At 44.0% G+C, this 27,090-nt stretch overlaps 2 protein-coding genes across 2 annotated transcripts; both read right to left on the reverse strand.

Moving 5' to 3' along the window:
- Positions 1-2,168: 2,168 nt before the first annotated feature.
- On the reverse strand, positions 2,169-10,200 carry LOC141958448 (C-type lectin domain family 12 member B-like). Its single transcript, XM_074901229.1, has 7 exons — positions 10,124-10,200; positions 7,380-7,478; positions 6,532-6,675; positions 5,311-5,465; positions 3,784-3,899; positions 2,770-2,964; positions 2,169-2,664 (listed from the first exon to the last, which is right to left on the reverse strand). The coding sequence occupies exons 2-6, from the start codon at positions 7,405-7,407 to the stop codon at positions 2,799-2,801; spliced, it is 609 nt and encodes a 202-aa protein (XP_074757330.1). The 5' UTR covers positions 7,408-7,478; positions 10,124-10,200; the 3' UTR covers positions 2,169-2,664; positions 2,770-2,798.
- A 15,025-nt stretch (positions 10,201-25,225) lies between these two features.
- On the reverse strand, positions 25,226-26,164 carry LOC141958356 (olfactory receptor 10T2-like). Its single transcript, XM_074901145.1, has one exon. It carries the CDS (start codon positions 26,162-26,164, stop codon positions 25,226-25,228), a length of 939 nt encoding a protein of 312 aa, XP_074757246.1.
- Positions 26,165-27,090: the final 926 nt, after the last annotated feature.

Raw genomic sequence — 27,090 nt, forward strand, 5'->3', positions numbered from 1 at the left:
ACTGTGCGTTGGCACCTTAGTGCAGAAAGGGCTTTACTGCAGATAACTGGGAGTGAAGTGTGTCATACTGCTGAATTTTGTTGTAAGTTTTCATGAGAGTAACCTCTTCAGTCTTGGTGAGAACTTCTCAAGCATGTAATGAATCACCTTTGGGGAAAGTTTTCACCAACCTGATTTTACTTCTGGAGACAAAAGAGCAGGTAGAGTAGCTTTCCTGTATTCTTTTGGTAGCTCTGAATTCAACAAGCAGTGTGTTAATTATATCACTGGTTTTTGTTTGGCTTTGTTTTTGTTTTTGGTTTTGTGTTTTTTTTTTTTTTGACACCTTTTAAAACAGATCCTCCTGCAAGAGCAGGAATAACAAAAGCAGTAAGATGGTGGTGGGGCTTCATCATCATGCTCTCCGTTCTGGTAAAGATCCAGGGCAGGCAAAGTTTGTTGTTTCTTCAGACTCAAATGAAAAGAAAGGTGAACTAAGGCAGGAAGTTTGGGTCTACATTTGAACAGAGCCTGTGTATAGATGCTGTCAGCAGGCTGGACAAAACAGCTGCATTTATTAACCAGCATGTGCCCACCACATTGCATTGGCTGGAGTCTATGACTGGGGTTGGGGGTGCGGGGTGGAGTGGAATTTAGACATGGGGAACACGCTGTTGTCAGGATCTGTGATTCCAAACTGCCATCTCAACCAATACACGAACAGTGTGCTTCTGTGTCTCCTTCCCTGTAAGGAAAAGCTCTTTCCCAAGGAAAAGGGGATGCATCAGACGGCGCATCCTTAGGTCCTGCCTGGTTACACCAGGACCAGGGAATGTCCTTTGGCGGTTTCAGCCTTGCAGGAGGAGGTTGTTTGCTGCAGTGCTCCAACACCTGCAGTGAATGCTGGGACACTGACTCCTCTCTGTCTTCCCTGGGGGTGATTTTTTCTTTCTTCTTCTTTTTTTTTTTTTTTTTTGGTGTTTCAGTCATTGTTTTCTGAGGAGAAGCAGCAAGCTCCGTCTGCTTCAGTAGCATGGCGCACCGTGGATCTGTACAGCAACCTCACCCACCTTTACAGTTACAAATCCAGTTGCTGCACCAGAGACTGCTTTTGGGCTGGCACTAAATTGACCCAAAAGATCAAGGCCACAGCAAGTTGTGATGTAGCCTTGTGAGTGCCTGTCTGCGTGGGGAGCTGTCAATCTCAGGTCATGTCTGTCTTCAGCAAACTGCAGAAACACCGAGGATTTTCCCATCTGCTCTTAGGCATGCCCCATTAATGAAAAACATCCTGGAAATATCTTTCCTGTTTCCTCACAGTTACTCTAATGTATGAGGAATCAAGATCAGACTCTTTTTTTTTTTCCTTATCTTTCTTGTTTAGCTTTCCTGGCAAATTACAGCAAAGGCCTTCATTATCAAGAATGGCCACACCATAAATACATTCAAGATACCTCTACGTGAGATTTCATATTTCAGTGCAGCTGGTATGAATGCTGAGAGACACTCTGGGAAGTCAGCAGGGCTGTGTCTGCACTGCAGGACGGGAGCACGCTGCATTTTCACCTCCAGAGACAGGAACAGCCAGGAGAGCGGCTGAGAGGAGCAACCAGGAGAGGTTACGTTAGAGATGCAAGTGGTGAGTGAAAGAGCAGAAACAAAGAGCAATTCACTAAGATTTTCAGAGCGTGAAATTGGTGTTTGAAAATAACACCCAAAATGTTCATGTTGATGATCAGAAACTGCTGCGTAGTGCTGAGATCAGTGAGGCACTAGAACTAGAATTACTCATTCCTGAAGGGGCTGACTAATGTTTAGCAGCCCACCTGCTATGCCGGTGGTAGATGATCCAAAATAAATAATCTGGGACACAGTCCACCAGGAATACACAAGTCTCCAGAGGGGACCCCCAAGCTAGGAATTTGTGGGCTTTTAGCTCAAATCAAAACAGTGTTATGGGACCGAGATTTTTGATTTGAACCTGACTGTTGTTGTACTGAGCTGTGGAGTGAGACATAAAAGAAGGTTCTGTTCATGGCTCTGACTGAACCCTAGCGCATATCTTGCAATAGATCAGAAAAGTAGGAAATTAGAAAAGTAAAAAATAGAGCAGAATTATTACTAGGAAAAAAAACGAAAGAGAAAAAAAGAGAAGAAAATAAAATGGGACCTACAGTGGTAGAAGGAAGTATAAAGCATGCAAGAGGCCTAGGCATGCACAGCAGAAGGGCCCCTTCTCCTGTGCCACTTGCACAAGCCCTCGGAGGACTGTGAATCCCAGAGCAAATAGGAGTATTAATACAGTGAGGAACACTTTGGCCACCTTCTGAGGATGAGTGTGTTTGTGTGTTGTACACTCCAGGCCAGTAGGGTGTTAAAGCAGTCAGATCAAGAAGACATCAGTAGTGTTTCCTGAATGGAAGGGTTTAATCCTCATCACTTGTGCTACAGCTGAACAGGTAAGAACTGACAAGTGGTATCAGGACAGTATCAGCGGATGCTGGGAGAGGAGCAGTATCTTTACGTGCTTGCCTTGTCACTGTGCTTTTTTCCTGGCCACCACTTTTGGCCATTTTGTCCATTACTTCATTACTTGTGCTGGTTAAAAGTGAGGAATCGTTTGGCAGTTTTAGATCTGGAACAACAGACTTGGGTGGCTCCTGGAGCCCGTCACCATGCCCATTTCTGTGGTATGAAGGAATGAAAACAGGGAAATGTATTAGTCCAATCCAACATACTTCAATTCTCATGGGATAATCAGCAAAAAAAAAAAAAAAAAAAAATTCCAACCTGGCAGAATGTCTTCTAGCTTCTTGTCATCATTTTGGTCTGACAAACCAGTCCTCCTGCCAATGGCTGTCACCTCGCTGTAACTGGATGGCGGGCTTTTCACAGATATACTGAAGCTGCTCTGTACAGTACCTGGTACTTATGGAATTATAATAATAATATGGACATTGTTGTTGGGAGCTTGCATACCTTAACCTAGGAAAGAAAAGTCTTTATTGTTCCATCTCACCTCATTCAAATGGTGCATCCTTGCCCCTTCCAAAAAGAGCCATCTTTGCAAGAATTACTTCTGTGGGTTACACGAAGAATATATACCCCCAACAGAGAAATAAAACATTTAGTGACATCGTGCACCAACTCCTAGGAGGCTGACCCCGTCCTGAACATGGCAACAAGCACCCCCAGCAGACTCTAAGTGCATCCTAAACCATTTCTTGTACCTGACAGTAAGAAACACTAGCTCCTGGTACTGCCTGAAGGGTGTCAATGGCTGCTTCAAGAGAAATGTTGAAAGGACATGTCCAATAATGGAAAAGAAAATTGACAAAGCACGTTTGAAAGCACAAAAAAAGATGTATTGTATTTCTGAAATAACATGTTAAACTGAAGTGAAATGGGTCTACAGATTAAATAGTGTCTTATATAACAATAAAAAAGTAGAAAAACAAAAGCATGACATGAAGCACCTTTCCGTTGCAGATTTTTCCTGCAGTTTTTTCCTGAAACTAGATGTTAAATACAACTGAAACATGTGACATTTGTGGTCAACCTGAAAATAAATTGCAGAAATAAGCTTTGCAGGTACTGTTTTTTTGGCCCAGTAATAGGACCTAGATCACCCTCCCAGCAGTTCCTGGTGAGGCCAAAAAGATCTCAAATGCACGAATAAGACCCAGAATACAGAGAAATTTGCATAGAAGTTGGCTGCTCAGTGTGTCCTTTGTGTCAGAGAAACTGGGAGCTGAGTGTGGGTAAGGACCAAGTTCATGTACTGTGGGAAAGCTGCCCACTTACCAAGGCTTTAGTTCTCCTGTTAGAGGTGTGTTGTCTGCCCAATACCAGTCTCTCTGTTCAGCTCTATATGTTAATCCAATCCAATAATCTTCTCTGGGAATTTTTTTTACCAAATCCTATGGAGGGTAAGGACAATTCAAAACAGATATTCAGGAAGATATTAAAAAGAAATATTTAGGATCAGAATTAGAAAACATTGATGGAAGTTTCTTAAAGAACATAAATACCACAAATCATTAACCTGTCAGGACAAGTTCTGTACTGAAAGGGTAAGCCTAGCGTCAAAGGAGACATGAGAGTAGAGCTGGTTTTAGTTGGAGAGAAGATAGACTTCTAGCTCTGAAGAGCAATGTCACCCTCATCAACCTGATTTAAACCCTCTGGGTCCCCCGCTGGATCATTCTCCCCCTTTTAGTGATGAGTCCTTCCTCCCCCTTTACTCTGTCCTTAGCATTTGCAACAGAGAAAAGAAGAGTCTGCAGGGAGCTCCTGGGTTTGATTTGTTGAACCTTCACATTTGGCTCTACCATCGTTGACTTATTGCCAGAAGCTGGACCATGACAAGTAGAAGGAACCTTAAAGTTAAGCACTTAGCGATATTCTGTTCTTAAAAAACGCTCTGAGACAAACAGGTAAGAATGTAAACCTCTATAATGCTGCCTTTCTCACTGTTACTTGAGGGAAATCTCTGAAGATTTGAATTCTATTTTTCTGTTGTTCTCTTCCTTCCTTCTCTTACCATGGTCACACCCAGGGCACTTCTCCATTTTCTGTTTTTCCTCATACCTCTCTCTCAGTGCCGTGATTGAGACAGCTAGAGCAGACTGCACCTCACAAGCTTTGCTGTCACCAGTTTGGGAACGTGAGAATAAAGCTGCTTCCCTTTACTTGTGGGAGAATCCTTATGGCCTGCAGCTCAGTGAGAGGGGAACTGGCATTTGCCGAGTGCTGGGGAGCAGGCAGGCCCACCCGTGACTCTAGGTCTTGGCAGATCTTTTCTGCCCTTGGTCTTCAATATGTCTGCTGGCACGCAGAGGGAAAAGCAGGATTTCACTCGACACCTGGCGTTTTCTCTTCCCACCTCAGTTTGTTGTCATGTACTAAAAGGTGAGTCCACATTTCAGCAGCCTGCTGCCAAGTGTTTTCATTTTGATTAAAAAGATGAGATCAAGTTTTGTGGAAAGAACATCTACAAAATGGGGAGGACTAGGCTTTGTGTGTGGGGAGAGAAGGTTAAAAGTTTTTGCACTATCATCTTCCCAAATCCTTGTATGGATCTGTAATCCTTGTGAAACTCGTGAGAACATCGCCCACAGCAAAACAGCCATGAACCCGCTTTCACCAGTCCTCCCAGTTGGAAGGGCTGTGCTTTGTGTGACGATGACTTTAGCACTGCCCAGGACAACCTACTCACTGTAGAAAATCTCCTGCTCACGGAGCCATTTAAGAAAACTGTGTGTGAGGTGCGGAGCTGACAGGGTGCATGAACTTCACCCGTGATAAACAGAGTTAGAATCCAGTCCATACCCGCTTTGCGGCATCTTTTATCAGAAGAAGAGTAGAGTTTTGTGAGGAACAAAACTGGCGACTCTCTTCTGACGACTTCTTTTCCTCAGAGAGATAGTAACAGGTATCTCCGCCTTCCCACCTCCAGTTTGCAGGGCAGAGAACACAGTTCTGGCCTGGAAATGGAAAACCATCATGTCATTTCTGTTCCCAGGCTGTCCCTCACAGAACATCACTGTGGCCTGTGACAACAAGATCCGTAGGGACTGAGGATATCTGAGGCAGTCCTCATCCAGTGGGAATCCCACTGTGGTCCCACAAAGTTCAGGTAATGACAGAGATGCAACCTGAGTCATCCCTTGTCTCTCCCATTCCTTTAGCACTGGGAGGAGGTTCAGGTGCTGCAAACGGGATTTATTTTGCCTCACTTTAGGAGTCTACAAATTCAAGGCAACTGGATTCCCATTTTAGTCAATGGACAGAAATAAGTGTGTCTCACGCATCCTTTTCCTGTCATTTCAGGTGTTTTTCTTGTCAGGAAGCAGACTGTGTTCTTGCACCACCAATTTCTCTTCATTGACTAAGACAGAGACCTCAAATTTAGCTTGTCTCTGCAACAATATCTGGACAAATGAAACCCATTTCCTGACAGGCACAACAGGATCCCTGTGCCCAATGCCCCGGCTGCTCAGAGTAGCTCCTTGTCAGATCTCACTTAAATTACTGAGCTTGGCAAACCGATTTCAGAAGCAGCCCTGCACTGCACACAGTCAGGAGACAGGGAGTGAGCTCCCAGCTTGGTTTAGCCTTGCTTCACCACACATCACTCCTGACTTTAGGAGATTCCTCTGTGTGGGCTGAAGGTTATATAGAGTGCAGTAAGTTCTTTATTCTCAGGCACCACTGTAAAATGGTCTATGTGGTGCAGGTGAGCATGTTGTTAGTGCTGAGGGAACTGTCATGCCTAGAAGGCATCTCGCAGAACCCTGTTCTTAGGGAATCTAAACCCTGAACCCCTGGTGCCCCTGCCAGGTCCCACACCCGTGCACATATGGCCGGGCTGGGCACCTCTCTCTGGGCGCTGCGGGAGGCAGACACGCTCATTGCCTACGTGTTGGCGGTCACATCTGAGGAGACACAGGCTCACCTGAGGAGGCAGACCTGAGTTAGACCCAGAAGACCCATCTCATTTCCTTCCCTGCCATGCTGAAAAATAAACCCTCATCAAACTTGTCGATTTACCATTATTTTTAAGGCCTTTTCTTGCTTCCAAGCACAGCTGATTTCCTATTTCTTGCAGCATCTTTGAGAGATTTGCATGCAGCTCATTCTTTGTCATGTTGAGTTCTCTAAGTTGTGTTTTGTAGTCCTTGGGAATCTGGAAAACTGAAATTCACAATGAGACATTTTCCAGTGCTGTCCTTCAGAAAAGGTGGGATGCAGATCGGGAATCTCTCACTATATCATTAGGGATAAATAAACCATTTGGGATACATGTTATTCCTCCTTGAAGAGTTGCACGTAAAGGCTGCTGAGATAGAAACTATTTGCATAGTGGATTTCTTATTAATTTGCTGTGAATGATCAACAAAACAGAAGTGCCACTTTTTATCATCTATTTCCAGTGTGCATCTTTCTCTTATATTGGTTTCCAAGCTGTGCTTTTTTCCTAAAAATATGAATTTTAGCTCTGGATCCCAGTGGGATTTTGGCAGATGGGAGATAATGGGCACAACCTGTTTACTGTGACACAAAGCTTCTCCCTTCAGATCCAGCATTATCAAAGAGGAATTTGCTCCATCATTAGTCAGTACAGCAGGATTGTAGATACATTTTTTAGGAGGCCAGACAATAGCAGCCAGAGCATCAGTGAATGTCCTACTCCACCCCTTTCCAGCTCCCCTGCACGTTGCTCATTTCTAGCCTCATCACGTTGACAAGAGGACAAAGATGCTGCGGCAAGGGGAAATGGCTGGTTTGCCTGGCTGTCCGTTGTCAGCTGCACCAGAAATTGCACCTGAAGGAGATGTCAGTCTGATGTTATTCAGTAGCTTGAGCCCCCCAGCAAACAGAAAAGCTTTAGTACTTACATAAAACTGCCAGGGCCACCAGCGCCATCAGCAGTGCCAGGCACAGCGTCAACAAAATCAGGACTACTGGCGAGCAAGAGCGGGACGAACTGGGAGGCCCTGGGAGGAATTCAATCATGAAATGGAGGTGTGATACTAAGGGAATGGTGAGCACATTAGCCTCATTAAATTGCAGCCATCTTTGTGGTGCACTGGTCAATAAAGAATTGCTTTCACTTTACAGTTGTGTCTTCCTGCAGCAGCGACTCTGTACTCAGCAAAAAATGCCCAAACAAAGTAAGGGAGTGAGAGACCACAACAGCTCAGTGGAGAACATGGACAGCCTTGGTCCTTTCACAGGCTGTGAACTGTGGCAAGAAAGATACCCAGAAAGCAAGATATTGCAAAGTCTGAAAAGTTGCTTGCTCAAAGCTGAAAATACACACTGTATGGTTGCGGTAATTTGTGATGTGCAGCAACTTTCTGTGGTAATCTGGTTATCTGAGTGCTACAGTAAACTGCCCCGGTACTTTACAGTAGTTTGAGATTTCTATCTAGGTATTCATAGTGATTTTTTCTGTAGTAAGTGTTCCAGCCTAGATATAGAGATGAGTGCTCAATGAGGAGAAATAGGAACAAGATTTTCCTGACCAAAGGACATTTTATGCATGTAGATCGTCCAAAAGAGACCTTGTTTATAGGAGCTAGAAAGTGTCCTGGGTTAAGATGAATGAAAAGAGGGACAAAAAGCATTGTTTTTCAGGGAGGCACTAAATCTAAGGCAGGTATTAAACTTGCCACTCTATGGACTCTGTGGAGAGCTGCAACCAGCTGGACTTAATCCAATAAACGCAGTAGAATGGGAATGTGGAGAGGAATTTGCTAGTGTAGAAAGGGGAAGAGAGTATCTAAGGTTGGGGTGTGAATTGCTGAAGGAGTGGGAACTGAAATTTAGTGTGTCAAGCTAAGGGAATACAAACAGAAATGATGCAGGTTGCTTCTCGTACAGATATGTTGTGGTCAGCCTCTGTGGTGAAGCTCTGCTGGGCAGAATGTTGTAACCCTCTTTGAGAATGTTACTCCCCTTTGATCCCGGTGGTCCAGCAAGTTTTCATTCCACCTAACAGTCCACCATCCAGCCCATAGTTTCCTCAGCTTTAAAATGATAATACTCTAAGAGACACTGACAAAAGCCTCGCTAAATATAGATTACTCCTGCCACTCTCCCTGCACTTGCGTGTCATCACAGAACGCAACCTCGGTCTAAGGAAGTGCTCTAACTGCTTGGTATTGCATAAAAGAGAAATACCCAGGCCCTTCACGAAGAGAAAGAACATCTCCCTTCTGCATTATTTTCCAAAGTCTAATTTCATGGGTATTGAGCAGATGCACTCAGTGATAGACCCTGCCCAGGAGGATCACATACATCGTAGATCCTAACAGGACTTAAAGGTGAATTGACTGCTGGACATATGGATTTTTTTAAAGTCAAACTGCTTCTGTACATGCTCTGAAGCTGAATATTAGGTGCCTGGAGAACCTCAGTAATAGAAATTTTACTCCCTAGGGCAGACTGCTAAATAAACTTATATGAGTTTAACTGTTTTAATTAAAATATTGCTGTAAGCATTTCTTTAGGTAATGATTCCCTGCACTGTATAATGTAATGTCACGTTGCTTTTGCTACATCTAGCTCAGCTAACTGGACCTTGGGCTGGTTCCTCCTTCCTGTACGTATTCCCGCTGTCCTAGAATGGACATATTTATTCACTGTGGTTTTTTTCAATTTGATGTTTGTGAAATAAAGCACAGACTGTGCTCGCCCTCTCAGAATGGTGCTTTTGCATTACAAAATATGCGTTGTCTACTGTGGGACACAGAAGCAGGACATCTGGAGTCGTATGAGGATACTGGTGTTGTTGGATGTTAAAGGAAAGGAAGCCCAGAGCTTGACATGAAACCAGTTCAGTTTTGGTTTTTGTTTTTTTTCAGATCCTGACTTATACTTTGGCAATGCTCAAACCCATAACTTAATGTTCAAAAGGCATATGTTCGGAAACCATAACATATGTTCAAAAACCAGTGTTCTAAACTACTGCTCTTTGATACAGAATTCCCCAGATAATTCCTTCTGAATCATAAGCAACTTGTCCTCTTATTTGTAAACCTCTTCTCCAGAGCCTGACCTCACAAACAGCTAGTGCTTTCTGTGTTCTTTGTTCCCATGAGTTGCACCACTCGAATCTAGAGCTCATCTTTGCAATGTAACACAAATTAAGGAAAATTAATATAAAATTAGTATTTAAAATATAATATTTAAAATGCATTCAGCCCTTAACATTTCAAAGACCAGTGCCTTAATTCAGCTAGAACTTCAGAAGTGAAATAAATTGAGTCAGTTAAAGCTAATTCAATTCTAAGCTTGAATCCAACGCATGGGAAAATTAAATGGAACTGATCCACTTTAAAAATTAGTTCAAATTAACCTGAGGTTTAGACAATTAGGATTATTTGTGGATCTTAGTATAACACTCAGCAATATGCTTCCCTGTGAAATAATAAGATCACTATTTCAAGTATACCTTCCAAACTCTAGAAAGTTCAGACAGAAATGAAAGCAACAAAACCCAGGATATATTTATAGCTAGCATAATTTTTCTGATAGTAACAAAGTTAACAAAGCTCCTTGGGCATATAATTAAAAGTATTTCCCATCCCATCTACTTTAGCAAGAATAAATCATAAAAGCTTCGTAAATACTACACCTTTTTCCTTAGTATCTTCAGGCTCTCTGATATTGTCCAGCTCATGGCTATTTTCAAATTTCAGATTAGCATATGTTATTTCTTCTGTCATAGCTGGTAAAAAGAAAAGAGTCAGAACAAAAGGGTAGAAAAAGATCTAGCATTTGCAGCTCCTAAGCTAGGAAGAAAATCTACCCCTTTGTGGGGGTTTCCTCACACTGGCAGACACAAAGCAAGCAACAGAGACATCAAGATACGTGTGAGCTTCCTCAATCACAGTACTGACAAGAAAATGTTCCTCTTTCACTCATTGCTATGTTCTCTTTCTGCCCGTTTACCTCACTTCTCCCCTCCCTGATTGGCATATATTTTTTTTCTGCCATCACTGAAGAAAACGCAGGCACTTTTGTAGAACATTTCTCTTTTCATTAAAACTCTTCTTCTTTTGGATAGATGGTGTTTAATTCCTGATTACATTGGGTTCAGGCTTGAAACAAAGACTTGCAAAAAATGGTTTTTTATAGCTTTGAGGCTGCCTTTTAGTTCAGGCAGCTGTGTTCAGAGGCAGATTTGTGGTCACACTTCAGTTTCTGGAAGGTGCTGAAAGCAAACCAGAAGGTGGAATTGCATTTTAAAGCTGTGCTTCCTTAATTGTGCTCTCAATGAAAAGAAGCAAGCTTACTAGAATTATTCTTGACTAGAATATGTCAGGGTGTTGGCTCTTGCCTTCCATGTCACCTTCCCAAAGTGATTGTTTGGCCTGGGAGATCTATGTCACCAAACATGAAGGATCTCTTGACAAAGGCTACATCTCAGAAGAAATTTTCCTACACTCAGTTTTCTGGCATTAATGTTTTAGGTTCATTTCTGGAATAATTGTCTTTATTCTTCATTTCTTCTCCAGATCTATGGCAAGAGGGAGAGCATACAGTGACACGCAGATTTTGAGACTGCGTGATAAAGTGAGTCTTCAGGAAAAGACATTTCATGTATCTGCCTCACGGAGATGGACACAGCTGTAGAAACTACCTTTATTTGAGGGGAACAAACAATCCTACAGAGGAAAAGAAATGACGGGGAGACCTGGTTAGCCAAGGAGGGAGGATATGTTTCATTGCATGAGAAACTGTCCACCTGCTCTGTGTCCATGTGCCTCCTGTGAGTCTGCATTTCTCTGGAGAACAGCAATTCTTGGTTATCCTGGTAGGGCAGTGCTTTGCTGGAATATCGCTATTATCCCAAGAATTGTCTAGGGCAAATTTTGTAACATATAACAAATTTTGTAAATGGCATAACAGACACCATGAGACAGGTTCTTCTAGAGCAAGAGCATAATACTTGGTTGATGCTGAAATAAATACCAGTGTTTCTACCTGGAGTAGAAAGGCAGACAGACAGACTTCTTAGTGAAAAAAGAAGCAGGAGAATAGATTATCTGAGGAGTTTTACACCCCTCTTCATGATGTTTTTTAACATTTCCACGGTTGTGAAACCTTAAATGTGCATGACGAAAGCAGGATGTCTGGAGTTTCCGGTAATTTTTGCAATTTAGCAAACGTGATGAATGGAACACAAATAGATTATGCACACACATTACCACCTGAGTGATCAGCGTGAGGCTTACATACAGTATACTACCCTGTGTTAGGAGTGTAAAGCATTCTAAAAACGAGCAGGAGTATGAACTTACCCTCCTTTGTACTTCTGGGCCTGCATAACTGAAACTTAGGCTTCCATTTTTCATTTTACAAAGAAAATTAACGAAACATTATTGTTTATATCAATGTTAAAATCAAAATGACTAATCTAAATTAATAAAAGAAGCTTAGAACTTTAAAATACTAGATCAGCTATGTAGATAGAACATTAAAAAAATCTATTAAATACAAAATATCAAAAAAACAGCCAAGGTTTCCAGAAACTAAACTCTACTAAAAATCAACCTGACCTGTTTTGGGAGGTTTGGTTGTTTTGGGTTTTTGTTTTGCTTTGTTTTGTTTTGTTTTGTTTTGTTTTTCCACAAGTGTGCTTGTTTAGGGAAGTGTCATTGGTAAAACCTGTTTTTTTTGTAAATACCTTAAATGATCCATCAGCTTTGTGCACCAAAATAACTCTGGAGCTTTTGAAAGTTCCACTCTACATCCTCTCTTAGGCACCAAATTAAAGGTTTTCAACTTTCAGAGGTTCTTCATTGACTTAAAGGAGGCAAGTCAGCAACCAGCACCTCTGAATGGTATGTTTTCATGTAGGCATTAAGATAAATAAGCATCTGTATAACTATATCCTTTTAATTTATTTATTGCGTATTATAATATTTGAGTATTGCTCCAGACAATCAGAAATTATAACCATTTAAAAGAAACCATATGTAAGTTCTTAAATGAAGAAAGTAAGATAGAATTCTAACAGAAAACCTGTATAGTCATCCTATTGTAGCATGACTACTTGTCAGCTGAGAAGTGCTGTCTCTTCTCCATTTCTTAACTGACCTTTATACAGAGTGAGGAAACTTCTGGCTGTTGAAATATTAAAAATTGGCATAAATGTGATAATTTCAACAGGTTTTTGATCTAGGTAGCTGACTCCAACAAACTTCTGGACTCACAGGAAGAAGACCTTGTTGTTTATTTAGTTGATACATAATTTATTGTGCTGCATCTCAATCTGTTGTGAAGATCTGGAAGGCTACAAACGCTGTTTGCCAGTTCACAATGTTGAAGGTAAAGAGGAAGAAGATTTCCTGACTGAATCAAAAGCACAGAGTTCTTTTAATTTGTTGCAAGCAAATCTGGCTACAGTTCATTCTCCTGAAATTCTTAAGGAATAGAAAAATCAAAACTGCGTGATATTCAGTAATGCAAATGGCAAGGCCACATATGTGGGAACTGGTAGCCAGAACTTTCTGAATTAGAAAGGGCTCAGAAATAGAAGGACCTGGGCCTAGTAATATTTCCTGTGAATATGAGTAGGAACTAGGAATATACTGTAGTTGTGAAGATTTCGTACCAGTAAACATCAGAGGAAGGGTCTAGGGCAAAGGTAGTGAAAATTAAGTGCTGGTACATAAAGCAGTAGTGACACCACATCCAGAAAACTCCGCAGCATTGTTCTGATCACCAAACTTTAAGAAGGATCTGATCTGTTTGGAATAGGTGAAGTGACGGGCTGTCTGTAAAAACAGTCATATATAGTTTCTGTCATACCTCAGGAGATTAAATGATCTTGCATTTTTTATCCTTGCTAAAGACAAATAAGGTTATTGTAGGAGAGTACTGAAAAATGTCTATCCAAGAGTAAAAGATTAGAACCTAGTTTATGAATATGTTAAAGCTGCAAATTAGAACAAAAACTTTTTTACATAGGATGTGAAATCCTGTAATACCTTTCAGATGGGAGTATCTGTTATAATTCAACACTCCATGTAAGCTGATCTTACACTTTCATCTTCCCTTTTGGAAAAATAGGCCTTTTCCAAAATACAGATCAATAGTCATACATAAGTTTCGTGAATCGCTACTGTACTCATAAAGCCCCATGCAAAGTCAGATATCATGGCTCGGATCCTTTCAATTACAAGGGTTTTTTTTAAAACTAAACCACAAACACACTATTACAAAAGTAAAAACAAGCAAACAAAGGAACCAAAACAATCCTTAAACTCGAAAAACCCATAGCAGAATTAGCTGCATCCCTAAATCTCACAGCTGCTCATCTAGGCATGTAATATACCACAACTGAGGCAACATGTGTCTTCAAAAGAGCTAAGGAAGTGAAATAAATGTGTCAGACCTTCTGGAGTAGAATCACAGAATCATCTAGGTTGGAAAGGACTTTGAAGATCATCCAGTCCAACCATTAACCTGGCACTGACAGTTCCCAGCTACACCAGATCCCTCAGCGCTGGGTCAACCCTACTCTTAAACCCCTCCAGGGATGGGGACTCCACCACCTCCCTAGGAAGCCCATTCCAACGCCTAACAGCCTGTTCTGTAAAGAAATACTCGGGCCAGCAAGCTAGAGTGAGTAAGACCATCAAGCTGACTGTGCATAATGACTCCTAAAACTCAACAAACCAGAAAAAATCAATAGCACAAAATAGAAGGCCATGAGCCTGGAAGACTAATAGCCGAAAGGGCTGCTTGGAACAATAATTTCATCTGCTGGAAATGACTGTGAAAGCTGGTCACAGGATGTATATGGACCATTTGCATCCTGTGAGCATGATAAACTTTGGGAAATGTGTTTCCTAAAAGAAACAGACAAGATGGGGCTCAGGCTCTGCTTCATCTGTAATCCTCTTGTGGTTAAAGCATCTCTGGTCAGAAAAGACAACCCAAAACCATAGTGCAGAAAAAGACTGCACCGATGACTGAGATGTGAGGACTCCCTTACAGGAGAAAGACTGAAAATCTTGTCTCATTTAGTTTGGCAGAATGCCATCTGGTAAAGGAAATGGTTGGCTTCTTGTAGATAAAGAGGTGCTAAACATCGGTGGGAAATGAGTCATTTAGATCTGTGTGATCTGTCATCTTCTACAAAGACAGTGACTGCAGCTGGAGAAGCAGGAGAGGACACCCTCAGCTCTTCTGCTTCCCACTCCCCATCATGGCACCACAATGTGTCATGAGCAGTTTATTAGAGTAAAATAGAGCCACCATTATTTCTGGTTTATTCTATTGCATAGAAAAGAAACAATGGTAGAAAGAGAGAGTTTCTGTCCTTTCTGCTAAGGAAAATAGCAAGAACATGCTTCCTGCTGCTCTTCAGTTCAAGTGGACAGTTCAGCGAGCCTCAGACCCCGGTGCAATGTAAAGTAACCCTATTGCAAATTATCAAATCACTGAGGATGGGACAGGAACCTGCCTGGAGGGCAATCAGCCCAGACAGGGAGCAACTGCCTCCAGCTCAGGTTGCACTTGGCCTGAAAGCAGCTGAGAGGGGAAGAAGGGGTCTACCCCCTGAGGAGGGGTGTGGGCTGTGAGGGATGGTGAGGGTAAGCGTTTCTGGAAAAGCAAAGGGACCTTCGTGTCCTTCTTGCACAGTCCCAAGGGGAGATATGAGACCATAACTGAAAGAAAATTAGTTTTTCTAATGTTATGTTGATGCAGGCAGGTCTTGACAGCCATTATCATATGGGTATTATCATAAGGCGAATACGAGAGGGAGCAACTTGGAAAGAGTCAGCTCAAAGCAGGGTCTCAAGATTTTGTGTGTAAAATAGTACAATATTGACATTTTTTTGTATTTACATGTATATTTATATATAAATATTTTCTCATATGTGTTTGCATATGTATATGAAAATATGGATCCCTTCAATAGCTGATGTTAGATAGCCAATCAGCCCTCAGATCCCCTGATCTCCCCAGTTTCTGGTGCCTGGACAGAAAAGACCCCACGAGCTGCGGTCCCACTCCAGTTGCTGGTACTCAGACCTACACACATGCACACATACAGGCCCCCTACGGATCCCTTTACTAACTGGCCTTAGATGCTTATTCTATTCAGTAACTGGTTCCTGGATTGCCTGGTCTCCTGGTTTCACACAAACAACAGGTCACTCCATTAGCTGTCCAGTCTTACTGGCCTTCCCGGTAGCTGACCAGTCTTTCCAGTATCTGGCTTGGACTTCTTGGTTACTCCAGCATCTGATTGTCAGGTCCTTTGGCCTCTCCAATATCATCCAGACTTACAGCCACTCCAATACCTGGCTGTCAAATCTCTTACCCTAACTGATGGCCAGTCCAGCTTGATATTTGTTAGTGACTATGCACTGACATGCACACACCCATATCCATGTAACAGGCACGCTCTCCAGTCTCCCCAGTTGCTGTCACCTCAGACTCATGGTCCCCTTTGACCCAGGGGCCCCTCACCAATGGTTGGCAGTCAGAGCTCCTTATACACATGTGCACAGAGAACAGAGAGCCCCTCACCCAGGAAAACAGTCAGGAACAGAGTTTAATAAGACAGGAGAGAATGTGGTGACCAGGTACAAGGAATGGCCAGAGAAGGGCAGTGACCAGCAACCTGTTTACAAGTGGCCATCCTCTTTTATCCCATTTTCCCTATCTTTTCCCACCATTGTTCCTCCCTAAAGCACCTTGATCCCTCTCGTTCCACCTTCTCCTAATTATCCTGTAAAATGTGTCACGCAATCTCAGAATGCTCTTCCCATGACCCCATAAGGAGTCCCACACTCCTAGGCAGTCTGTAAGTGACCCTCTCCCATGGATTCACCTGGTGGGTCTCACCCCCCCCACAATGGAACTGGTCACTACCCTCTGGCAGCCAGGTCATGGTGCTCTGGTGGCTCTGCTCAGGTTACTGGGGTTTCCCTGCCTGCCCTTGTTCCTCCTGCTTAATTCTGTTCCTTTGTGTTTGTGGGGATGAGCCTTTAATTATACAAGCTAATCATTTCTAGGAGGCTGACTTCTATTCCAACCTAGGGGACACAGCAGTAGTTCAATGCCTAACTGGCTGCACTGCACATCACTCATGAAGGATGCCTGTCTGTGAGACACGAATTAGCCTCTAAACATGCCTGAACGGCTCTGCTTTACCTGTTTGCTCTGTCTCAGGCCATGTGGAAGCAGGAGTTGATGCCTCCCCTCCCTCCTCAGATATTCTGCTGATGGAAAGCTGCCCGCTGCTACTTCCAACCAACATTGTGAAGCCCATTGTGGGTCTGTGCTGCCCATCTCTACTACATTGCTTCTCTGCTGTCCCCGTGCTGCTTCTTCCTTTGTTTGTCTCAAGCCTTTTGATCAAGAGAAAGACTTTATCACACCTCTCATCTAGCTGAAATACAGGTTTTCCATCTGTACAGGCTTTTTTATCTTTACTCCTTGATAAATTTCATGGACCCCCAAGAATTTTTTTTCAGCAGAAAGCTTTTTTAGAGAGCTACTTCCACATCTTTGTTCCACAGGCTCCAAACCAATGGTTTCAGCAGTGGAGATACCACGGTGTAGGTGATGGAATTAGTCTTCATTCAGGATGTACCCTGTGTTTGAGCTGCAAGGAGGTGATGGAGTAACATCCAAAGTGGTTAATAACCATGGTAAAGTGAGATACACAAACGGAGAAGGCTTTCCACTTTCTCTCAGGGGAACAGATCTTCAGGATGGTGTTGAGAATTAGAAGGGAAGAGAGCAGAATCAAACAGAAGGAGCAAAATGCAGCCAAAGAACAAATTATAACAATGACCATTTCATCACACGCAAGCTTAAGAAATGGTGCCAGATCACAGAGGAAGTGGTTAGTTTTATTTTACTTGCAGAAAGATAAATGATGCATGTCTCTCTTACTGAGAATGGAAATCCAGATCACGTGAAAAAGTTACCAGCAGAAGGCAGAACCTGTGGGTTATGATGACATGATAATTGCAAGGGCCTACAGACTGAAACATAAAATAATATCCCATAGATGCTAGAAACATGCATTTGATGGATCAAAAGCCAAGAAAAACACAGCTGGATAGCATGTCCCATAAAGGAAAGGACCTTTTGCTTTCTTACCAAATTTTCCAGCATGCTAGGGACAATGACAAAGGTATATTATATCTCCACGAAGGAGAGAGGGAAAGTACATGGGGAAATGGAGAGAACAATTCACCCTTATCACCACTATACAGATACTGTTGGTAAGAGCAGACAAGTATATGAAGGAGTAACCGCCAAAACCAGCAGAATTTGTGCAATGGAGAAACAAGGAAATCCAGTTTTCAGGAAGAAATCAGGAAGAATTCTGTGACATTGGTTTGTGAGGAGGTTAAGAAACCCTTCCCTCTGCTGCCTCCTCAGGTTACAGACATGGTGAATTCTCAGCCCCAGAGCTGTGCTGCCTCTTCTAAGAGTGGTTCTTTGGGCCTGCATCTGTGTTTGAAATACCCCAATGGCAACTGCTAGGACTCCAGACACATGTAGACTGAAGACTATGCCCTGCCCTGAGGTTAAACTAACCAACTCAGGCTTAGGAAACTACTGGCCATGGCATGAGGAATCACCCAATGTGGCAATTAACAGTGTGAGAGGCTGAAAAATATTCCAGAAAGCATTACGAAGAATGGCTGGATTTTTCAGGTAGTTAAGGGGCAGTTTATGTGAGAAATCATTGCATTCAAGAAATAATTGGAGGGAGGTATTGGTAACAAGTTATTTTCCAAGGCCAACCATAGTTAAGTTATATGAGTAATACAACATAGGGCCAAAATTGCCTAGATAACAGTATCATTCATCTCAAATTACATAACAGAGGTAGTAAAGCAGGCACCAGTGACAAAAAGAGAGCAGGTTGTTTAAATGGGAGGAGAATGCACTGGAGGGACAAGGAATGGGATAATAAAGTATGCAAATCATGACCTGGACTGTCCAAAAACTTCTGCTGAGCATCCCTGCCCTTGATTACCACAACCTAATCAGGACCATAAAGCAAACATGTCGTTCTGATCAGAGAACACATGTTGAAACAACTTCTTCAGTCAGGAAGATTTGGAGAGAGCAGGATGCTATCAGTAGTGAGCAGGGGAACATCTGAGACAGATGGATCAAGCATACTGGTATGATCATATTGACAACTGTTGCAGGCCTGATGGTATTGGCATCCCTCTCCTAATCACTTCCTAAAAAAAACACCCATAAGGAGGTTGATGTCCTAGAATGATTACATTCTAGATGGGACAGAAATGGTCTGGTGAAAAGAAAATTAAGAATGTGTTCAAGTAGACACCTCAGCAGCAGAGTGGCAAACGCTACTATGCTGTAGGTATCTCTGAAGTCATGTTTTTACCAACTTCTGTTCACTGAAGGTTTTCTTGCATGAGAATGATTCCTGAGGAGCATTTATTCTCAGAATGCACTCAATAAGCAAGATTCTCCCATGATACAGTTGATACCACAGCCTTTTCTTTCCATGACGCTGTCAGCTGCTGGTTTGGGTCAGGAGTTCTCAAGGAGTTACACTAGCTCTCCAACTCAGCTCTGAATGTACTTACTCGCAGTAAACTATTCTCTGCCAAGGGTCTTCTTAAGGTTCTTGTTGCATGTTCTTGTTTGTTCAGGTCCTACAGAGTTAACAAGGGATTCATCACAGTAGAAGTAACAGAAAGAAAAGGGTCTTCATCCAAGACAGATCCGAATTTGGACCTCAAATGTATCATGGAGACACAGTCAAAGTGCACAGCAACCACAACAAGATGAGAGAAGCACCTAAGAAAAGCTTGATTCCTCTCTGCAGTAGATGGAGTTTTCTTTATGGTGAAGCCATAAGAAAGCAGCATCAGTAGGAATGAGCCAAATATAACCAACATGCTAAGACTGAACATGAGAAATTCCATTCCATTTGTTTCCATGCAAGCCATATGATCCCAAGTGCCGTGTCACAGAAGAAGAGGTTAACCTTATGGCCAGAGGAGCCTAAGGGAAATATGGAAGATGTGTCTCTTGGAGACAGCACAAAGCCCGTTAGTGCTGAAAAGGCCACCAGATGAGTACAGGCTTTGGCGTTCATGAGAATGAGTTTGAAAGCTTATGTAGTGCAAAGCAGCAATCATAACCCATTGCTACTAGAAGGAAACAAACTGAGCATGAAGCACCAATGAAGAAAAACATCTGCATAAGACAAGCAATAAATGAAACAGCCTTTCTTTCTTCTAAGAAATTTGCCAACACCCGAGGGACAATGACTCATAACAGATCTATGAAAATGAAGAAACAGAGGGAAAGAAATAAATGGGCGAGTAGAGTCAGTCCTTACCATAACGGTGACATTTCTGGCAAACGTAAGCAGGTATGTGATGAAAAACACCAGGAAGCACCCGAGCTGCACATCCAGAAAACTGGCAAATCTGAGCAGGGTTCATTCTGTTGTGAGGGTTTGATTTCCTCTTCTCATTTATGCAAAAAAACCCTCTGCTGGAAAGACTGATTGTAAGACAAAGGAATGAAATAACAGTATCACAGCTTAATCCATTAGAAAAGCTGATTTTTTCCCAAGTGCAACATTATACCTTGAAATGCCACAGGGACTGAAAACATTTCACACTTTCAGTCTTTCACACCAGAATAATTCTAAGACTAATAGTAGTAACAATAAATTACTGTAGCTTCTATACTTAAGTTACTTGCTGCCCACCTGGGCTCCAGAGGAGTTTAAGCCATGTCCCTAATAACCTTGTACCATGAAGGTCTACGTACAAAGAGATAAATGAGGAAGCTTACATGAAAGTCAAACAAAACCAAGGCTAATAAATACATTTATTTATTAGAAGAGAGGGTATTGTTCCTTTTACCAAAGGTTTGTTTTTAAGCATCCTTCATCACAGATCTTTGAAAATTCGTATCACCTAAGTGCAGCTTCTCATTCACAATGTCAATGACTTGGTGAAACTTAACTCACATGGGGAGTCCCTGCCTTTCTCTCTCACACACCCGGCACCAATATTGGGTATTTTCTTTCATCTAAGAGACAAGACTGGAATGGAGGAGGGGAGAATGGGTGCTGGCACTGAAACGTTCAACCTCCAGGTTTGGTCACTGCTTAATATGTCTTTGCTAACGACCCTTCTGTGGTGACTGGCCTGGACAGGCAGGACGGGATGGGACCCATGTCTGGGCAGCCTGTGGCTCTGGAATGCCACGGCATGGGGCAGGAGGTCCTGTCCCCAAGAGTGGCACTGGGATTGGGCTGGAGGGGAGAGGCACGGGCTGCAGGGAGAGCTGTCACAGGACAGGGGGGCAGGAAGGAGAACGGAAAGGAGAGAAGAGCACTTGGCCTCGTAGCAGCTTCCCCCCCGTAGCAGCTCCAACAAGAAGACGACCAAGAGTAAGAAGAGACGCCCGAGGCAAAGGGCTCACCTGGCCGTGCCACTGCTGCTCTCAAGGGACAAGAAAGCAAAGCCCGTGCCCCACACGAGCAAGGCAAGGGCTGCTCACGTGCAGGGCTCCTGCCAACTCCAGCACGGCGGTCTAAGGGTACAATCAAAGCTTTTGCAATGCCGGGTGGGACACGAGGCCCTTTGTGCTGTGCGTTGGACTAGCACCTCCTGGGTGGCCCAAGGCATGCAGCCCGGCACAGGCAGAAAGCTCTGCAAAGGGAGGCTGTAGAGCAGCCCTGGCTGAGAAGCAGGGGGCAGGAACCTGCCTGGAGGGCAACTGGCCCTGATGGGCAGCTCTTGCCTCCAGCTCAGGTTTCACTTGTCCAGAAAGCAGCCGAGAGGGGAAGAAGGGATCTGCCTGCAGAGGATGGGCGCGGGCTGTGTGGGATGGCGAGGGTGAATATTTCTGGAAGAGCAAAGGGATCTTCATGTCCTTCTTGCAAGGTCCCAAGGGGGAATATGAGAGAGACAACAAGTGTCCTGCAGTCCAGCAGTGTTTGCCCTTCCTGGGTGGGGAGGGCAGAAAAGCCCTTGGGCCACAGCCAGCTAATGCTAATGGCTGTGTCAGCTCAGAGGCTTCCAGTTCTCTCTGCAAGTGGTTCCCCATTCCCTGTGACGTGAGAAGAAGAGCACTCTTTTGCAGGCATGGGGGTGACGGGAAGAAGCAGCCATCTCCAGATGAGAGGGATTGTTTCCACTCTGCGGGGCACTGTGGCAGTAACCTAAACAGTGAGACTGGTCAGTGAGCGGGGCTGTGGGCAGAGCCAAGCTTTGGCAGGGCAGAGGGACTCCGAGGGGGCACATCCAGACCTGTTCAAAATGGCACCAGGAGTGTTCAGAATCTTCAAGGCATGTGAAAGGAGAGAAAACAGATGCAAAGGAGGAAATGAAACGAATGCAAAGAGGGAAAGGGTTCAGCAGTGGCTCACTGTTGCGGATTCAATGTTTTGGACAAAAGGGGATCCTGGAGCTATGGAGAGAATGATCAGGGGCAACACGGGAAGGCGGGAGAGGACAAAGTCCCGCCTTTAATGCTGGCCCAAGACGGAGGAAGAGCTAGAGGTAGTGAGAGGGGAAAGCCCTCTGTGTTACACCTTTCATGCACAAAGAAATGAAATGGGGCAGTTTTGGTCTCCCCAAAAGGGTCACCCTTCTTTCTGGATCCTGACTGCAGTTTAGCAGTCCCAACCACAGTAACACATTTTTGGATTCAGAGTAAAACCAGCATCAGCTGAGCATTAATTCCCAACGAGATGCCATTGTAATAGTTGTGTAGAAGCATTTGTGCGTGTGCCTGCAAACAGGAGAAGTGATGTATTTCTCCTGCACAGGAGAGGGGACAGGGCAGGGGGCAGGTGGGAGTCACAGGGAGATGCTGGGTCCGTCTCCCCGCACCACATCTGCCGTGCCTGCGTTCCCGTGCCTGCAGCAGCCCTGCCCAGAGACCCTGGGGCTGTGGTGGAAGGGCAGAGCTGCCGAGCGGCTGGTGCTGGCGGCCGTGGCCAGGGAAGGCGAGAAGCAGAGCTCATCACCTGTCCTCGGCCTGCGGGAGGAACTGGCTGCTGTTGTGCTGGCTTTGCTCAGCCCCAGGGGCTTCACCCAGCACTGTCTGGCGGCCCTGCGCTGCCAGCCCCTAACATTGTCACCAGCAGACGCGTAAATGCTTTGGAAAAGAAGAACTCTTTCAACTTTTAACAAGCCCCACTGTGGCCTGTGTCGCAGCCCAACAATGGCACTGGGGAGTCACCCGTGTCCCTTGCGGAAGCCCCCTCAGGCTCGTTATCACTGAAGTGTGGACTCCTTAATGATGCCTCGGGCGGCTCCTCGCCGGGTCCGCGGGACCCTCCCCTGTGCCGCTTGGGCAGGCAGAGCCTCGGCCCGCAGCTCCCTCGCCCCAAGCACTGAGTGGGGCTGTGACCCATGTGCTCGGTTCGGGCTCTGGCAGTGTGTTGCGTTCCTGGGAGCTCAGGCACAGCCACCGCTGCTGCTGTAGCACTTGTTGCCCAGTTGCTGTTGGACAGAAGCTGGGATTTCACCCTTTACTCAGCACAGGTTCAGTTCCCTGCTCAGCCATTTCCTCCTGTGTTCTTCCATCCACTTCTCCACCTACAGCTGCTCCTCCCTTTCCTCTTGTGCTCTTCAGCCGTGCTTCCCTTGCCATCTGAGGGAAGAAGTGACTCCTGTCAGATACCCACTATGAAATCACTCCCCAAACACCAAACCTCAAACCCTAGAGGTTGTCCCCAAACACCAAATCAAGCAGAGATTGCTTCTCAGAAAACTGCAACCAACTCTGGGCAGGTGGAGATGGGGAAAAAGCACCTGATTGTGCAGCATACCAAAAGTTAGCTGTAGTTTAGATGCTTAGATGCCCTTGTGGACCTGCCCTTTGTTGAACTGTGGAAGCTGAAGCTCCTGCAGTTCTGGCCTGTGATGGCAATCATTCCCTGTGATGGCAATCATTCCCTGTGATGGCAATCATGCCCTGTGATTTGAAGGCAGGTCTGGAAAGAAATGCACCCACATCTTGTGTGCTTGGCTTGGGTCAGCCTAGTCAGTCCAAGGGAACAGATCAGCGGGCAGAGCACATTTTCTAGCCAAATGGGAGACCTATTGACAAGAACTCCATCTCAGGGGGGCTTAAGCTCACAGATAATTTCAAAAGCAAAATGTCATTAAAGATAAACTTCCTTGTAGTGACCTCAGTCACTTGTGCTAACGAGTCAGGGCTATATTGTGCAGCAATCTTTGAAAAGAAATGGGCAAAATCTTGAGGGATGCTTGGAATTGTTCTAATATGGCTTGTGATATGCTTAGAAAGAAGGTGATTTTAGCAGGGCTTAGATTGCACGTGTGCAGGAGGGAAAACATGAGATACAAACAGCAGCTTTCTCAGATGGGAAAGATGTACTTACATGGGCACCAAGTGACTTGGTCTTCTTGGACTTCTAATCTTGCAGAATACGACCAGGGAAGAAGGTCTTGAGGGAGGGAGGTGGAAGTAATCCTCAGACATGAGCAGAAAGAGCCCCAGCCCCTGAGCAAGATGTTGGATCTGCATCCTGCAGATACATACCGCTCGCTCAAGCTCTACTATGGGTGTGTGCAGCCAGACCAACCTTCAGGTATGATGGTGTTTTGCTGGGGGGGCGTAACTAGAGCAGATGCTGATAGAGGAGAACCAGAGACAGATCAACTCCCTGGTTGGATTTAACAACAGCTTTGTCTCTCCCACCCAGACGATGGGTGCAATCACAACAGCAAGAGCAAGTCACAGTCACTGTTGTTGTTTACTCTGGCCATGCTTCAGGTTTATTGACGGTAACATACCAACGTAGAGTGGAAGGTGTAAGAGAGACAGTCTGTTTCCCTGCATTCATAGAACTAGTACACTCCAGATGAGCAAGGTGTTCCTGAATCTCACACCAACTGGCCGAGAAGAGTCACAAGCCCAGCTGTGCTCTCCAGCAGTCTCAACCTGACTGGAGCATAAATGGTCACGGAGATAACAGCCACCCTCTCAGGGGCCCAGGGGCACTCTGTGTCATAAATCTGATGAAACTCCCGGAGTTTTGTTCCCAGAGAAGAGGCCATCCTCAGCTGGGCTGAAGAAGACTCATACTTCATTGAATGGCTCTACACCCACCTGGGTCATAAAGACACAACCAGTATTCTTCTTCCCTCTGCAGGGTGGTACAAAGTGAGTAAATGAGTCATTCTTCAGGAACACACTGGTGACCTCAGGGCCTGGCAAGGATGATGCACTTGTGTGTCAGGAGGTACCCTGCTTCAGAAACGGAGTGCTGGGCCAGGTGACCCCCAGAGGCCCCTTCTAGTCTAAGTTCTTCTGTGTATCTGTGTGTGCAGAAATCATCTCTGGCTCTGAACTGAAAGCCAACGTTGGGTTAAGAAATGACAATGAAGGAAGTGAAACTCTCTTACAGACCCAATTATCCAAATGTTGTAGGTATTATGGTAATTCTTTATTCTTCAGTACATCATAATATTCTTTTCAGGTCCCTTACCAGCTCAAAACAGTATGCAACGTAGCTGGCAGCTAGTGGTGGCTGCACATCAGCTTTATTAATGTCATTTCTCCTATTACGGATTATCACAGAATTATCCACGTTGACATCCAGCATTGTTTCGAGTTGTATTGTACCCCATTTTTTTCAGCACCAAAGTGCTGAAAAAGCCATCTACCTGAGGGGAGAACCCATTCACACCAGCACTTCAAGGAGCTCCCTTCACCTCACCCATGCACACAGGTTTCTTCCCAGGCTTTTCCGAAGGGCCACGTGCACATCCTTGTTCCTCAGGCTATAAACCACAGGGTTCAGCAAGGGTGTCACCACAGTGTAAGTGACAGAAATCAGAGTGTCCTTCTCTAGGGAATAGGCAGATTTGGGCCTTAAATAGATGATGGAGGCACACCCAAAGTGCACGATAACCACAGTGAGGTGTGAGGCACAAGTGGAGAAGGCTTTACATTTGCCCTTAGTAGAGGGGATCTTGAGGATGGTGTTGAAGATCAAAACATACGAGAGAAGAATCAATAAGAATGAGCCAAACACAACCACAATGCAGAAAATAAAAATCACTGTCTCGATTCCATTATTTTCTGTGCAAGCTACCTGAATGACAGGAGCCATGTCACAGAAGAAGTGATTAATTTCCTTCTCTCCACAGAAAGGCAACGTGAAGATAAAGTAAGTATCTATCAGGGACAAGGTAAAGCCAGTCACTGTTGCAAAGGCCACCAGCTGACTACAGACTCTGTCGTTCATGAGGACTCTGTAATGTAAAGGTTTACATATAGCCACACACCGGTCATACCCCATTGCAGTTAGAAGCATACAGTTAGTGCCTCCAAAGCCAATGAAGAAAAACATCTGAACAGCACATCCAGTGAAAGAAATGGACTTTTCTTCTGTTATTAGATTTATCAGCATCTTGGGAATGATAGCAAATGTATAACAAGTTTCTGAAAAAGAGAGAATGGAAAGGAAGAAATACATGGGGATGTGAAGGTGATGATGAACCTTGATAATTGTCATTAGCAGGACATTTCCAGTGAGGGTGGCCAGGTAAGTCAGGAAAAAAAAGACAAATAATGGAATCTGCAGATCTGGAAAGTCTGAAAATCCAATCAAGATGAACTCCTTCACTTTGGTTTCATTCATCATGAAGTTTCTGATCTGGAAAGAAGTCATTGACAAAAAGAAATCTGACATAAATGATGATAAAGGTAGCAAAACCATTCCCCCTTCATAATGCCCGAAGCACAGTATAACAGCAGGGAGTAGTCCTCTGACACAAACGGACAGTATTTCTACAGTGAAGCAATAATAACAGTAAGCAAGAGATCTTTGCTTTCTCTTAAGTTCCCTCCTTTTTTGCAAACTCTCATTTCAGTTTAGGAATATTATTAAATGTAGTATTAGAAAACATTCCTTTGCTGTTCCTTCAGTGTGAAGTAAAATGGGAAGAAAACCAAGTTCAGTATCTTACTCCGAAGTCAAAGTAGCAGCTCAGTCTAACAGCACTGAACAGACAGGGTAAAAATCACTTGGGGCTTTTTTGAGGCTGAATTCCCAATGGCTTATCTCACTACATGAATTTTGGTACTCTGGGACTAGAGGGTATACAGGTGCAACAGTATTCAAAAAAAGACAGTTCAAATACAGAGGAAGGAAAAGATGATTTAATGCTTGGACAAAATCTTCACTGTTCATCTAGCATTGTAAAATAAAAACCAACCTTTCAACACAGGAGCCATTTCTTTCTGTGGTTCAGTATTCAAAAGCTAGTAATGTCCGGTAAACCAAGCCACTGCTTCATTCAGTTTCAGTATTAGTGCCATTAGTGCTATATATTAACCCATTTAAATACATTTTAATGTTTTAAGTAAAACCTAGCTATAATTAACAGATTCATCACAATGCAGAGTGAACTATAAGGAAAGGCAAAACCAGGGAACAGCTTCTCTCAAACCAACAGTGGTATAAAAGAAAGAAACAAGGCAAAATCCTCCATCACTGACACTAGCCACATTGCTCTAGAAATCACTGGAAACTGTAGTTCTCAGGACTCTATGGTTCAGCTTACCTAT

Source organism: Athene noctua, chromosome 3 (assembly GCF_965140245.1).
Source record: "Athene noctua chromosome 3, bAthNoc1.hap1.1, whole genome shotgun sequence".
NCBI classification, from domain to species: Eukaryota; Metazoa; Chordata; class Aves; order Strigiformes; family Strigidae; genus Athene; species Athene noctua.